This window comes from Toxorhynchites rutilus, chromosome 2 (assembly GCF_029784135.1).
Source record: "Toxorhynchites rutilus septentrionalis strain SRP chromosome 2, ASM2978413v1, whole genome shotgun sequence".
NCBI lineage: Eukaryota > Metazoa > Arthropoda > Insecta > Diptera > Culicidae > Toxorhynchites > Toxorhynchites rutilus.
Genome location: NC_073745.1, coordinates 32,605,246 through 32,619,873, shown reverse-complemented (window position 1 = coordinate 32,619,873; position 14,628 = coordinate 32,605,246). Strand labels below are relative to the sequence as shown.

At 38.0% G+C, this 14,628-nt stretch overlaps 1 protein-coding gene across 2 annotated transcripts; it reads right to left on the bottom strand.

The window, feature by feature from the left end:
* Positions 1-1,334: 1,334 nt before the first annotated feature.
* Positions 1,335-14,068, bottom strand: LOC129765504 (integumentary mucin C.1). Of its 2 annotated transcripts, none has more exons than XM_055765896.1 (3): positions 13,625-14,068; positions 12,972-13,054; positions 1,335-3,493 (listed from the first exon to the last, which is right to left on the bottom strand). In XM_055765896.1, exons 1-3 carry the CDS (start codon positions 13,737-13,739, stop codon positions 3,125-3,127), a joined length of 567 nt encoding a protein of 188 aa, XP_055621871.1. In that variant the 5' UTR covers positions 13,740-14,068; the 3' UTR covers positions 1,335-3,124. The 2 variants fall into 2 exon arrangements, with proteins under 2 accessions (XP_055621871.1, XP_055621870.1); XM_055765895.1 differs by having other exon boundaries at positions 1,335-3,496; positions 13,625-14,066.
* Between the last annotated feature and the right edge of the window lie 560 nt (positions 14,069-14,628).

Sequence of the window (14,628 nt, the reverse complement as noted above, 5' to 3'; positions counted from 1 at the left end):
TTCAGTCGTTTACACTTTGTAATTTAATAACAAGGAAACGATTTTTGCTGAGGAAACAAATATGTCGAATGACAGTGCGACGAACGATATTGGCTGAAATTTATACAGTTAAGCGTAACTAGTAGTACTTAGTTACCAAATTTTTCGAATAGTTATAGTATTGCGAGTATACACAAATATAATATACTAGCTGACCCGGCAAACTTCGTCCCGCCCAAAATTTGTTTTGTTATCAATACCTCCAAACATTCACGTTTTCTTACTATGAGTAAGTTTCATGGGTCCAATCGCAGAACTGTTCATTTGATTGATCTTCTATTCGATTCCGATTGAATTTTACCTTTTACTATAAAGTTCCTAGTATTTCTAACAAAACTCATCACTGTAATATCAGATTATTTTCAGACACAATTCTAGTTCAAGATTTTTCAACCACTTGCAAATAACATGTTTCTCCGTTACATGGAATAAATGTTTTATACAGAAAATATGATAGAATAAAGACAGCCCTAAATCGAACAATTCCAAAACCTTCACATGCAAAATTTGGTTTCATATGCTGGATTCATTCTCGAGTGATGCAGAAATTTGTGTTTCATTTGTACGGTAGCACACCCCCCTCCCCCCCCCCTTTACAGAGGGGGGTAGAGAGTCTAACCACCATAGAAATATTCATTACACCCAAAAACTTTAATATGCCTAATTTGGTTTCATTTGCATGATTAATTCCCGAGTAATGTAGAAATTTGTGTTTAATTCGTATGGGAGCCCCCCCTTAGAGAGAGGGGTGGAGAGTCAAGCCACCATAGAAACATTTATTGCACCCTTAAACCTCAATATGCCTAATTTAGTTTCATTTGCTTGAATAACTCTCGAGTAATGCAGAAATTTGTGTTTAATTTGTATGGCAGCCCCCCCTTAGAGAGGGGGGAGGGGTCTCAAACTATCACGAAAACCTTCCCCAGCCCTAAAAACCCTTACATACCAATTTTCATGTTGATCGGTTCAGTAGTTTCCGAGTCCATAAGAATCAGACAGACAGAAATCCATTTTTGTATATATATATATATATATATATATATATATATATATATATATATATATATATATATATATATATATATATATATATAGATCAGAAGAAATAAGATAGCTAGTGGGAAAAACAGTGTGTTACGTCAAGTGAGCGGAATTATACACTGGCTGGTATAAGGGAGTTTCACGGTAGTCGATATGGCGAATGCTCGGACATTTGAACCTAATGGAAACAATAGACAGACACCCTATCGAATAAAACGGGACATTTTCTCAACAAATAGCACTACACCACATAATCAGGAGATATTAGGAAAATTTATTCAGCTATAACCTCCGGTTTTACCATCAACAACACGCATTCTGTGAGAAATTTCTGTCACTGTGTTATTGTGTGTGTTTGTGTATAGGTAGTAGTAAAACTACAAGTTGCAGGTCATGAATTGTAATCTAGAGACATCTAAAACATACATGTTCGAGAAAATATATCCAGTTGGTTACCACAAGTGAAACGTTTACTTATTTGAAGAAGAGTATAATGCTAATGAAAAAAAAAATATCGTTAAATAGATATCATACATTTCCCTAAAACTTTCAATTTCTTGGTTTCCGTTTATGTCCCAAATTAGTTTACAGAACCATTATGTTTAAAGATCCGTTTTTTTTTATGGAACGAAAAACAAACCAGAAACGCGTCCTATTGCCAATTATAATCACTAAAATTAATACTTAAATTTTCACACTGTTCTTCCCCTTTGGCCTTTTGCTCCACGCGCTCCACTGTAGATTTTATCATCATTATTTTTTGCTTCACTGGTAGTTTCGCTAAGAACGGGGGGATTCCAGCTGTGTTCAGCCGAAAAGAAACTTACACATCTTCGCGTGTTTAGATCGTCGCTCTATGGTAATGTTTAGAAGCTCCGAGAGCGGGATTGATCATCAGTGGATCTGTTGTGTTTTGTGTTAAGAGCACTTTCCTTCCATTCGTGATTTGTTGTTTCATACACTATCCTTGTTTATGAGAATTTTTGTTTGCACGTATTTTCTCCTTTTGGTTGATTCTGTTTGCTTCCGATTGAACGCGTATATCGCGCTTCCTTTATCCGTATTCTCAACAATTTTGAATATTCAGGATATTCATCAGACTTTCAGTGTAACGAATTGTTAGTTTTTTATTTTGTTTTTGGACATTTGGTTCTTTCCGCGATCAGTTCAAACTTTCGGTGTTTTTATGTATGTGTGGACGCCGTTTAACAGTGCACTGAGTTTAGTTATTCATTTAAAATATGTTTTAGCTCTTCGCTGTTTGCTTTTGTTTAATCATTGTTTTTTGGCTCATAGTTATTTACAGAATGATGTTAGCCTAATTTGCCTTTGCTCATGCTCGGCACTGGCACATTCTATTACCAATCAATGCAATTTGTTCGCGCGTTCGCTTTCAGATAAGATATGTCAATAATGGTGCAGACGGTCCAAAGTAAATGCATATTATATTTAATGCAGCTGAGGGTTGCATGAAGTGAGGGAACCACGTCGCTCTGATATCGCGTGCAGCTGCTGGTGATATGCACGCATGCCTCCACGTTTTGCTCGCGGGCGAACTCAGCAAAATGCGGAAAATATTAAACAAAACAAAACTTCGCAAGGGTTCTCTTTGACATTCTCGTTGCTGCACTTTTTATTTCTGTAATTCAAGTAACTTTGTTGTGGTTTCTTCGAATGAGTAACTTTCGTATCTAGGAATAGGTTTTTTTCTACTCTCAAGAGATTCCATGTCTTTTTGCTTCTATTCTACTTCGTTCATTTGAGCAACTCGAGATAGCATCACCTCGCAAAAGAAAACTGACAATGATCCTTGGCAAAGTCCAGTTTAATTCAGTGGGAAATAATAAACAAAAAAAAAGTATACATATTGATCATGTTTTAACGAACGATGCGTTGAAGTGACGCAGATCGCAGATCTTTCTGCCCAGCTTTGCGAGCAGTGTGTGTATTCGTGTGTGTTTTTGTATTGTGTAATGTGTGTATTCTAAGATCGAGCTTATCTTCTTCACCTGCTGCTGGTGGTGACTCCTCTTTCAGACGACACTTACAGCGTGTGGTAGTTCCGGTCGGTGCGGGCCTTGTAGAACTTCCACAGGACTAGAGCAATGGCGAGCGAGCCGTACGCGAGGATCATGCCACCTACGAACGAGTATCCATCGAAATGTCTGCAATGGGGAGCCGGCGATGGCGCAACTGTTGTTGTGGAGGGACTCGGAGTGGTGCTGGTGGTGCTTGGCGCCTCGGTTGTAGTATTGTTCGGCGATGGTGTCGTCGTGCTTGTGGTAGAAGGAGGTGAGGTAGATGTAGTGTTGGGTGCCTGCGTAGTTGTATCCGGTGCATGAGTGGTAGTAGGAGTAGTAGTAGTTGTTGTTGTCGAGGTAGTGTTAGCGTTCTCCGTGGTTGTGTCTGGACTCTTCTGAAAAAATCGAAAATATAGATAGAGATCGGAAATTAGATTCCTATAAATATGCACCTCTTCCCACTAATGCTTCGTTTTGAATGATGCGTTAGTTTACCCTTAGCGATACACAACCTTCCTGTTTAAAATTACTCGTTCGAGCATTGGCAAATCATAATACGCAGTTACTCAATTAAGGCTGATGTCACATTAGGCGGATTCGCCGCCGTGGATTCCGCGAGTAAAACCGCAGCGGAGGATCTACAGTGTATTGTGAATGAGCCATGTCACACAGAGCGGGGCGGTTTTGAAAGCGAATTTATATCGAGAAAAAAACCGTCGCGATATCCGCGGCGGCGAATCCGCCTAATGTGACATCAGCCTAATGCATCCTTTTTTTCCACTGAGAATCGTTCTAGAAGCGGAATGAAAAAATATGTTTTTGATTTGTCCGAGGTTCATGCGATAGCGGCATCTTAACTGATTCAGAATTTGTTCAATTATTTTGTTTCAGATAACCAGAAGGGCTGGAATCGTGTACGCCATGGCACAACTTTTTTTTTAACTTCCTCACTTTATCTGCTTGTAACTATTCTAGTCATGCATATTTTTTCTTATTAAAATAATAAAATAGTACTCATAAAATACTTATTGTTTTATTTTTACGGAGCTCGAAAAAACGTTCGAAATTCGTGTCTCTACACTAGAATACCGCCTTAACCAAACAACCAATGTTGCGGCTCAATTTTCCCAGAATCGGTCGAACCGAATTGGACGCGAGAAATCTCATTTGAAACCCCATTTTATTTCATTTGTGAATCTTTTAAAGTTTTATCGATTATCGATATCGGATTCCGGAGATATAGCGGAAACAAGTTTAGGCCAGAATCCAAAACAATACAATACCCGCCATGTGAAGCTTCATGTTTTTTCGAAGCTAGCTTATATGTGATGAATTGAAACATATATGATATCATTCACGTAACCGTTCCGGATCAGGTTTCGGAGGAAAGTGACCACTTTATGACCAGAACCAAGTCACATCCTGCGACATATCGAGCTTCATGGTTTGTCAATACTAGCTTATTGGCGACCATTTCAAGGGTTTTTGGCCACATTAGGATAACCCGGACAGTAAACTCAAGCAATGATAAATGCAACAACTACTTGAGAACTCGAATGTTTTCATTCAAAAATGGTGATTTCAAAAGCCGGACAAACCACATGATCAGAACTGGTCAAACCATGTTCATAATTCCTCCTTGAGGAAAATCGTTAAAAAAACATACCAATTTGAATAATTTCAACGCCTTATGGTAATATTAGCAACTAGAGACTTGGGGTTTTTCAACAAACACAAACTCGTATCGATTGTATGTTACTTTCATGAAGAAAAATGGATTTGCATTTACTAGTTGCGTAAAAACATCCCAAATCGGACAAACCAAGATGAATTACCCTATAACACTAGAAAATAATAAAAAAATGATAGATCAATTTCACCCTAAAGGTATGTTTTGAAATTTTCCGCTAGAATTTTTCCAAACTAACGTTTAAGGAAATGTTTCAGCAAAACATTTAATACCGTTCTGTGACCTTGGCACCAGTTCTGGTTTCGCAAATAATTGGGTTTAAATTGAACAAAGCATTTCAAAAATATTTTCATATGAAGGGCATTACCTTCGATAATATAGAGGGCCGGCATCAACAAATTGGTCGAGAGGTGAGAAGAGGTTGTAAACAGCAACGTCCAATATATAATTGCATTACCTCATTGATGTAATTAATGTTTTTTGTTTGAATAAAAGTCTCCGGTAAAAACACTACGAACTTATTCCCCAACCCATTAGTTCTGCTGAGTTGCATCTTTGGTGCTATTTCACAGTCCGGAAACATATTCGGAAAAAGCTTAACATTAGAATTTCTGGTGCAAGCAAAACCGTGTGATGACACAATTTCCAGTACCTAATACTAGCTTTGCCTTCATCACATTTTGTCCCAGAATGTATCCGAACAATGTTTATACAGCCACTCCATGGCAAACCGATATAGTGGTCCACAGACTTTCTTGAAAAGCGGTAGTTTTGTTCCTTATCGCAAAATATTAGACCCGTATTTTTGACATAGGACTACGTCTTTGATTTTTATATAGGGAGGACTCTATAAAAAATTTAACGATTCATTAAGAATTTCCAACGCATATTACTCAAAATTGTTATTGCAACATATATTGTGTTATATACCATTAGACAGGAAATTTATCCAGCATTTTTTAGGTTAAAACATAAACAGTGAATATAGTAACAAAAGTTAACAATTTGACGAATCAAATGTGTATATTTTCCTTCGATTACACTAACAACTCGCTTTCCTCCCCGACATAAGGAGCAATCTTTTTGCCTAAATTCGGGCGTTAACTCACAATGTGAGTTGATGCGTATAATGAATTATTCTCCATTTACCGATAATATACATTTATCAGTTATTGAATTGTATTTTGCCCAATCAATTCGTGCTCAATTCACATTTTCATCGTTTAGGTCTTGCTACTAACAATTTATGTAATTGTGGTCCAGGATGTTATAATATCGAGAATGTTGTTTGGTTATGTAAAAATGCAATCAATGAATTTAACTGGCTGCTGATTTAAAATATCGAAAGGGTACACTCACGCTCATCAAATTATGATAGTTTGTGTAATCGCGATCTTAATATTATGCTCCCCATATATGTAATCCTAAGAAACCCGCTTCACTTTCTCAAATGTGCATGCCTATTCTCCTTTTCCTTTCCTATACATAAGCAGAACTAAGCACCCAATGAGATGAGTTCATTACAGCAGCTACACGAACTTCCCAAGAGGGCCATGGCCATAAGATACTCAATATACATCACCTGGCTGTGAAGTTATCACAACCCCCTGCTAAGAATGTTTCGGACAAGTTCTGTAGTCATAGATTTATTTGACTTGGGCTTATATGTATTTAAAATTGTAAATAATGAAAAAACTCAATTCAATTGCAATTACTACACACAATCAAAGTCCTATGTCAAGATCCCGTCCGTGCCCCTAGGCTCAGACCCAACAACTTTTTGACAGTGTTTGCCAAATGATCCACTCATTGAAAAAATCGATTTCGTTCGTTCAAATATGATCTTTCAGGAAACATTTCCCCCAGCGGTATTCTATTGTTGTTATGTGCTGCAAATCACGACACAAAAGAGAAAGAGACAACTCTGCATCGGCTCGCACTTCATTGCACACCAGCATGCAAGCAAAGCTATCCTATACGCTTTCGGTGCAGAAAGCTTATTTTCTTCTTTGCCTCTAACATATGCATACCGTCCTCTCCATGCATCATGAAACAGCAGGATCGTACGGACAACGCAAAGCGAAAGATTCAAATTCAGCTAATGTAGCAGATCCTGATTTTTAAGTCTCAGAGAGTGCAAACTATATGATTATTTAGCTCGATAGAGGCTAAGGGAAGGGTAGTCAGATTATATTTTCCATTATTAACGCCTCTATCCCTTGAAATATGTATATTCATATAGACCGCATAGTTTTACTAGCAACACCGCTCCAGTGAGAAGCAAAAACTCTCGCGTTTTATCTCTTTTCCCATTCGCTGCTCTCCGTAAATGGTGACGTAATTTTTCTTGTATCATTTATTGCTTTGCACTTGTCTGTGCAGTGGGTTTCGCTATAGTAAAATGGGACGATATATGCGGTTCAAACTTGTATGCAGGCTTCGAAAATAGTGTGCCATGTTTGATACAGCTCGAATATGCAAACAACAGTCTTCGTTCCTCTCTTAGTTTAATCACTAAATGTTACAAAAGTGATTGCTGACATTCATACAAGTATCTGAATGATCCTCTCATATTTAGTTATATGTTCGTGAGAGTTTACTTGCATGACACATTGTGTATCATTCGATTTTGATCGAAATCCAAACACTGCTTTTTGACGTAGGACTACGTCTTTCATTTCTCTACCGGGGTGTAAGTTCAAAGTTTTGAAAACGAGAGTGGCGCTGGACTGCAAGGTTTTGACCGTAGTACCTCTGTACCGGCTGAATGGAGTGATATAATAATCACTTCATCCGAAAGATAAAATGTCAACGAATTATATGATTGTCACTTATTGGTCCAAAAAATCGTTTCAATAGCTTAAAAATTGCTTTAAAAACAAGCTATTGAAATCATAACAATCTAGCTCATTGATGATGATTGGTGATCGCAATGTGTTCCCGGCCACGGACGCAAAATCTAGGCACCTGGAGATACCGTCATAGCGAATACATGCAAGCTGTGATTTGTTTTGTTCGCTTGCAAGGCGCGAGTACTTTTACTCGTATCAGTTTCTATTGTAGTGTAGTAAGCCATGACTCACTATAGACAAATAAAATTTTCATTCCATTAGTTACCGTCAAACAATCAAGTTGATATTTTCACTCGAAGTTACAATAGTTTCTGTTCTGCTTTCGCATGGAACGGTCATGAAAATTTGTTTGCGTGTTGTTGAAATTAATTCAACGGGCTTCCAAAATTATGATTCTCCGGCACACGAAAATGAAATAAAACACTTTGATCCGATGTTGGTGCAATGGGAGAATATAATTTTCCTGTCAGAAATAAATAATACATAGAATTATTCTGACAATACTCATTTTCTCATCTTTTTGTTTCCTATGCATATCTAAGCTACTCACGTTCAGTTCCCTTTCACTAATTTCAGGTTGTTGTTGTTGTTTTGCCTATTTACCAAATCAGTAGTGCTAATCCCGGTCGTTAAATTGAATCGAACTACGTTTTCGCACTAAATGTATCTCGAAATTTAAACATAAGACATTTTATTTTTGTAATGCGTGTTTAGCATTGCAAAAATAAAATGTCCGCTTTTTCTCTTTCGCTTTTTCACACTCTCTCCGATTTTCTTCCACTCAGTCTGTATGACAGTAGGTCGGAACTGTCAAGTGCGATTCACATACAACATCCACGTTACGTTCACGTCCCGTCACGTCACGTTACGTCAATGATTCTACCATGCAATGAAAACATTCTCATGAAAACATTCACATACACCAGCAACGTAACGATCCGTCAGCATACGTTCAACGAAAATGACCGGCAGGATTTGTAGAAAAGAATAATTGACGGAGACGGACGGCTCGTTTGGTTTTTGTCTGGGCTTTGTGTCTCGGCTTTTGTTTTGATTTTGGTTGTACAGTAATTTACATATAATTCAACATTTAGCTAATTGAACAGACCTGTGATGCAACACGTTTAATTGGACATGTTTACCTCTAATCGGACATTTTTGTAAACATTGAGTTTGGGGTCCAAATTATGGCCCCACATTGAATGTCGCCACCAGTCGCGAATGTCCAATTACTGGTCAAAATCGCCTCCAATGCGACATTAATTGGTGCCTCGGCATGTCGCATTATAAGTAACTTACTGTACTTTGTACTTATGATCCAAATTTTGGAGTGAAAATCATTCGCGACTAGCTGAGAGAAACAGTCTATATATTATTATTGTTGAATAACGGTTGGACTACGGGGTTCAAGCATTAAAATTCAATGATTTTCATTCAATTTTTCAAAATTTAGAACTGATTCTAGGGATGCTGATTCGGAAGAGGGCATTGCAATTGAAAATTGTTGTAGGTGGCGACACCATGAATAACATTCAATAAATCATTCGTTTGACATTTGACGGGTCGGGCTGGTGGAAGCATTGACTGCACGTGTGAATTGGTGGAGACGTTGACGGAACGTAGACGTTCTTCTCCGTAACGTTCTATGTGAATCGCACATCACAGTGCACGGAATATCTGAAAAGGCGCACTCCGTGCGTTGTTGTCAAATAGCAAGGTTATTACAGTTCCAAGGTGGGCGCGCTGGCCTAATAAGGTAAGCCAACACTTGTGAATGCGTCCGAGCGAAGGAATATTCGCACCCATTTACCCATTCGGCTTGGTGTTCCCGTGATGCAATCCAGTAGCTTCTGTTTCTGTTCTGCTTTCGCATGGAACAGTAATGAAAAATTGCCACAACACGATAAAAACGAAATGAATTTTATGCGAGGTTATAGAGACTTTATTTCGTTTTCACCGTGAAATGGTGTTATTCTCACGCAAACAAAAAGGAATCATGTATCAAACATCTTCAGTTGCTTTTACAAGGTCATTCCTACAAAAAAAAATTAAAAATTAAAAACGGGTGACTGAAAGCGCCATACGGTGATGATTCCTGGAACTTGTTGATTAAGGTAGTATGTACTTCGTCTTCCAGTTATTCAAGTTCCAGAAGAAGTAGTGAGTAAACAGAAAGGCTTCAAAATAAACGGCTTCACGTGTACGCGAGAATTTATTCGAAGAACAGTTAGAAATTAATTCTAGATACCAGGGCCCGAAATCTTCGAAGATGAAAAATAAAAATCGACTCTTCTCTTAATAGCTTCGCTTCGACTAGGACTACTTCGGCATTCGCCATCAATATGCCTTGAATTGACTGGAAATTAATTTACGACTTAAGAGCGAGGATGATTGATGAACTATCCTAGCAAATGGTTATTCTAATTGACGTGACTCTTCTTCTTCAATAGCACTAACGTTCCTAGAGGAACTTCGCCGTCTCAACGTAGTATTACTTGCGTCATTTTTATTAATATTTAGTTGAGATTTCTATGCCAAATAACACGCCTTGAATGCATTCTGAGTGGCAAGCTCTAGAATACGCGTGGTCACAGTGCAAGTCGGAGGAAATTTCTTTGACGAAAAATTCCCCCAGGGGGTCTCCGTAGCCACATTGGTTGCGCGTTCGCTTAGTAAGCGATCGATCGTGAGTTCAATACTCAGGGCCCTCATTGACCATCTTTGTGTTGTTACAGAATAGCTACGTCCACGCAACAATCATCAGCGATGGAGATCGATCCACGGTCGAAATAAGATCGATTCATCCATACAACTGCTCTGCTCTGCAAGACACATCGGGCTGCTGTTCTATAAATAACTCATCAATGATCAATCAACTGTCTCCGCTGTCCGGTGGTCCAACTGGATGGATAATGGAAGAACAGGAAGAATACTCTTACGCCTAAATGGCTACTGTGTGAATGTACCATATGTAATGGTATAGAAGGAATACTGGCGAATGGCAACTGTGTAATGTGCTAATTATAGATATGATAACCATGTGACATGTACACGATTAAAATTCGGTTCTGTTACAGCTAAAATGCTAATGAGCTTTAAATAAATAAATGGGATAAAAAAGAATTCCCCCGACCAGAACGGGAATCGAACCCGAACACCCGGCATGTTAGTTATGACGCTAACCACTCGGCCAAGGGAGCACCAATTGACGTGACTAATGCAGACAAATCTGCCTCTTCATTCAACCTGACTTCAATCCACACTACCAATCTCCCTGACATGAATCTCGTTATCCGTTATAAAGAATCAATTATTCTAACAAAAAATCATACAAATTCAGTCGGATCGGTTTCAAATTTGTTAAATATGCAACATGGTTTGTCAATCAAAATGCATTTAATTTTTTTTATTTTTTTTAGATAAAAAAATACATACATAACAAGTTCATAGATTTGTACATACATAATTTTTTAAATGGCTTTAATCTAGAGATGATGGAGAAATGGTAACCTTTTTCGCTGGTAAGTGTTATGTTTTAATTTCGAGATATTTAAAGGTGCAGATTGCAAATATGTTCTTTTTTATTGCGAAAGGTAGATTTCGCAAGACCCGCAAGTCGCCTTGCAAATTTTAACAATTTCCTCTCCGACATCTATACGACGTAATAACTCTAGTTTAGTTTCTATCGTGACTGAATATCCAATGATATTTCTTTTCATCAGTCTCCGAAGTCGATAATTGTTCCGGTGGCATTTTGTCTAAAGAATAATGATTATAATCTCATAAGTTTAAATAAAAACATTTTAATTTTTTTTTCAATTAGTACATACATACATATGTTTATACGTACCAAAAATGTCCTTAATTTTTTCAGGGAACCGCGAGTGTTTTGATCGCGTGTACCTTGTTCCCCGGAAAAGTCTTCAGGACACAGTTCACTCGGCTCAAGAACTTGTCAATTGATTTTCCATTTTTTTTCTAATATAAATAATGCAATACACCAAATTTAGATCTCTACTGTCAACCAATGGATGCTGGCGATTGACCAGAAACATCCAGAATTGGTCAACAGAAAAAAAGTTGTGTACAATCAGGAAAACGCAAGGCCCTACAACTCTGGGAGCTTGATTGGAATGTTTTAATGCATCCACCATAAAGTCCGGACCTGGCATCAAGCGATTACCACCTTTTTCTCGCATTGCAAAACTTCTTGAGTGATAAGAAATTGGGATCAATAGAGTGTAAAAATCTATTGCTAGAGTTTTTCGCCAATGAGGGCCAACACTTCTATAAGAGAGGCATTATGAAGCTGCCTTCAGAATGGCGACAAATTTTACAACACAACGAATTTCACGCAAAAATAATGGATTACTTTACCCCAACCTAATATTTGACAGAATGTAGCATTACTGAAGCGTTACCAGTACAAACTTCAGTCACTTTTCCTAGACTCTCGCGGCCCCCTCGACTCTCTTTGCGATTCGCTGTCGACTGTGAACCACCGATTAGAGCCACTGCGCTAGACGGATGATAACTGTAAAAATATGAATCATTTTAGTCAACACCATTCTGAACATTCACTAGAAATCATGCTTGCAATGCATTCCAGAATGCGAAGCACTAGAGTGCAGCGCTTTGAGAATCTAATAAATTTAATTTCTGACTGACCTTGCGAGCTGCATCGGTTTGCATCGAACAATTTTCTTATTTAGGCTCAATTAGCTGACAACGAGACATCAAAATTCAATTGTTGAAAACGAAAACAAACAATTCTTCATCAAAAATCTTCTTTGTTATGCGGTTTGAGTCTCGATTTTCTGCGTTCACGCAATAAAGCTCGTATCATGAGTTCAAATGAAAACTCTCGAGACACTAGAGCCAAAGTTTGTAAATATTTTGTCCCTATTGATACATCACATTTCCACCCCCTTGATCGTAACTATGCATAGGACTGCAGAATGCATTGCAACATTCTATCCTCAACCAAAACATCCTGCATTGTGACGATAATCATATCGCAAGCTTGCATGTGCTTTGATGCGCTTCTTGTAATACGACCTCTTGCATATGAGACAAATTCTGAGAGCGATATTATAAATTAGTTTCTTGAGAACAGGGATGAAACTTGAACATGTTAACTTTTGAATAACTACAGAAAGAGTGTCTCTGTGAAATACTGAAATGAATAATCCGAAATGTTTCCAAATTGTAAATTTTTCATAACAGTCAATGAATAATATTCACTTCGAGATAAGTACATTGAAACGAAACCACATGGTTTACTCCCCTCTATTATCTATTTTCCATATATTAGAATGCCATACATACCGTTGTTGTTGTAGGATCAGTTGTGGTATCATTATGAGTTGTTGGTTCTGGCGGAGGGGTTGTTTTGTCATTCAATCCTGAAACTATCGAGAAAAAAACACATCATCCACGTGTGAATGCTGAACGCGAGGTACTTCGAGAAACACCATACTTCAACAAATATATCATACAAGAACGCTTCTCGATAGGAAAATAAATACAATCTAATTTGCATTCAGCTTGACGCAATGCTAATTCCTGGGAATGCGTCCGGCATAGACAAAAAGCATTCAATCAATTAATTACAAAATTGTTCGAAAATCGAAGTCTGTGACATTCACAACACCAAAAAAAAAGAGAAAGCAAGAATTTGAAGCTCGAAACAATCGCAGCGGCTCAAGCGATTAGTATCAAATGCTCAAATGCATATCGTATATGCAAAATTGATAAAGTAGCAAAAACACGAGACGCCGCTATGTTGCAATCGTCAATCGTGTATATATATATATAAGTTCACTGCTATCGAGAAAGACTGCACGAGGAAAAAGTTTTGCTAGTGGAGCTTTGAAGGAACACATCACACTTACAGCTGGAGGAGCCCGAGAATGAATCATGCAATTTCTTGTATGGCAGGCAAAACAGGGAAAATCACACCGCACAGAACAGTAACTTACCTGATTTTTCAGTACTTCTCGGCATCATCTCGTCCCCACTGGTGGTGGCCAGAAGGCTGGAGACGCATATCACCGTAAACATCAATAGGACATTCCGAAGATTTAATGGGGACATGTTCGATTTTTCTTTTCCTGATCGGGGTTTTTTTCCACAATCGATCGATTGTAGTCTTCTATGCTGCTAATTCTCCACACACACTCGATCTATTCGATGAATCAACGAAACGGACGGATTGGTTTTTTTTCGAAAATTCAAACAGAAGTATAAGTGAATGCTAATTGAGATTCTAAACTTGAGCACTTTTTTTCCTAGTATCTTCTTTTTGATACTTTTGCGATGTGTGTTCGCTATGTCCGATTGCAGTCGCGTATATTACGGCTTTTCGTACTTCTGAACGATTTGACGTCTGCTACACAAGTACGAACGCATGCAAAGCGAAGCAGCTCTCGGCTCAGCGGCTTGTCAAATGTCGAGATGTTCGCTGAAAAGTGCTATGTTTTGCTTCACTCTGTCTCGTTCTTTCTCAAAGAGCTTTGCTGTGGTGTGAATGAAAAAAAAATGAAACTATTCAAGCTGGTGCACCTTATTGTGGAGCAGGAGAATCCTTGCTACTATTCAGGAATGCCAGAATATTTTTTTAAAAATATCTTCAAACAACACGAAAAAATATCTTGATTGTTAAACGTATTGTTTTTGGAAAACAGGCTTCTGAAAAATTGAGGAAAAATCACCATCGCTGAAACCCCAAAGTTATCATTTAACAAAAACCAGGTTTTTGGATTCTAACGATTCTTATTTACACACTATTTTTTCAAAACTGCTTCATATATATTCAAATGACTTCAAAATGTTTAGAAAAATATAATCACGTTATGATATGCACACCAAAGGACCACGATCAGCACATTCCAAACATCGTACGATCGCGGCCAGCCAATAGCCATCGTTCCGCTGCATCAGCATTACTCATCGATATATACCAGCAGCAGGATTCCCGGAATAA

Excerpts from the sequence above, each read along its gene's own strand:
- LOC129765504 (XM_055765895.1), bottom strand. The coding sequence starts at position 13,739 with ATGTCCCCATTAAATCTTCGGAATGTCCTATTGATGTTTACGGTGATA. Across the intron at positions 13,055-13,624 it reads GAGAAGTACTGAAAAATCAG|TTTCAGGATTGAATGACAAA; the intron begins GTAAGTTACTGT and ends TTTTCTCGATAG. Across the intron at positions 3,497-12,971 it reads CTGATCCTACAACAACAACG|AAGAGTCCAGACACAACCAC; the intron begins GTATGTATGGCA and ends CGATTTTTTCAG.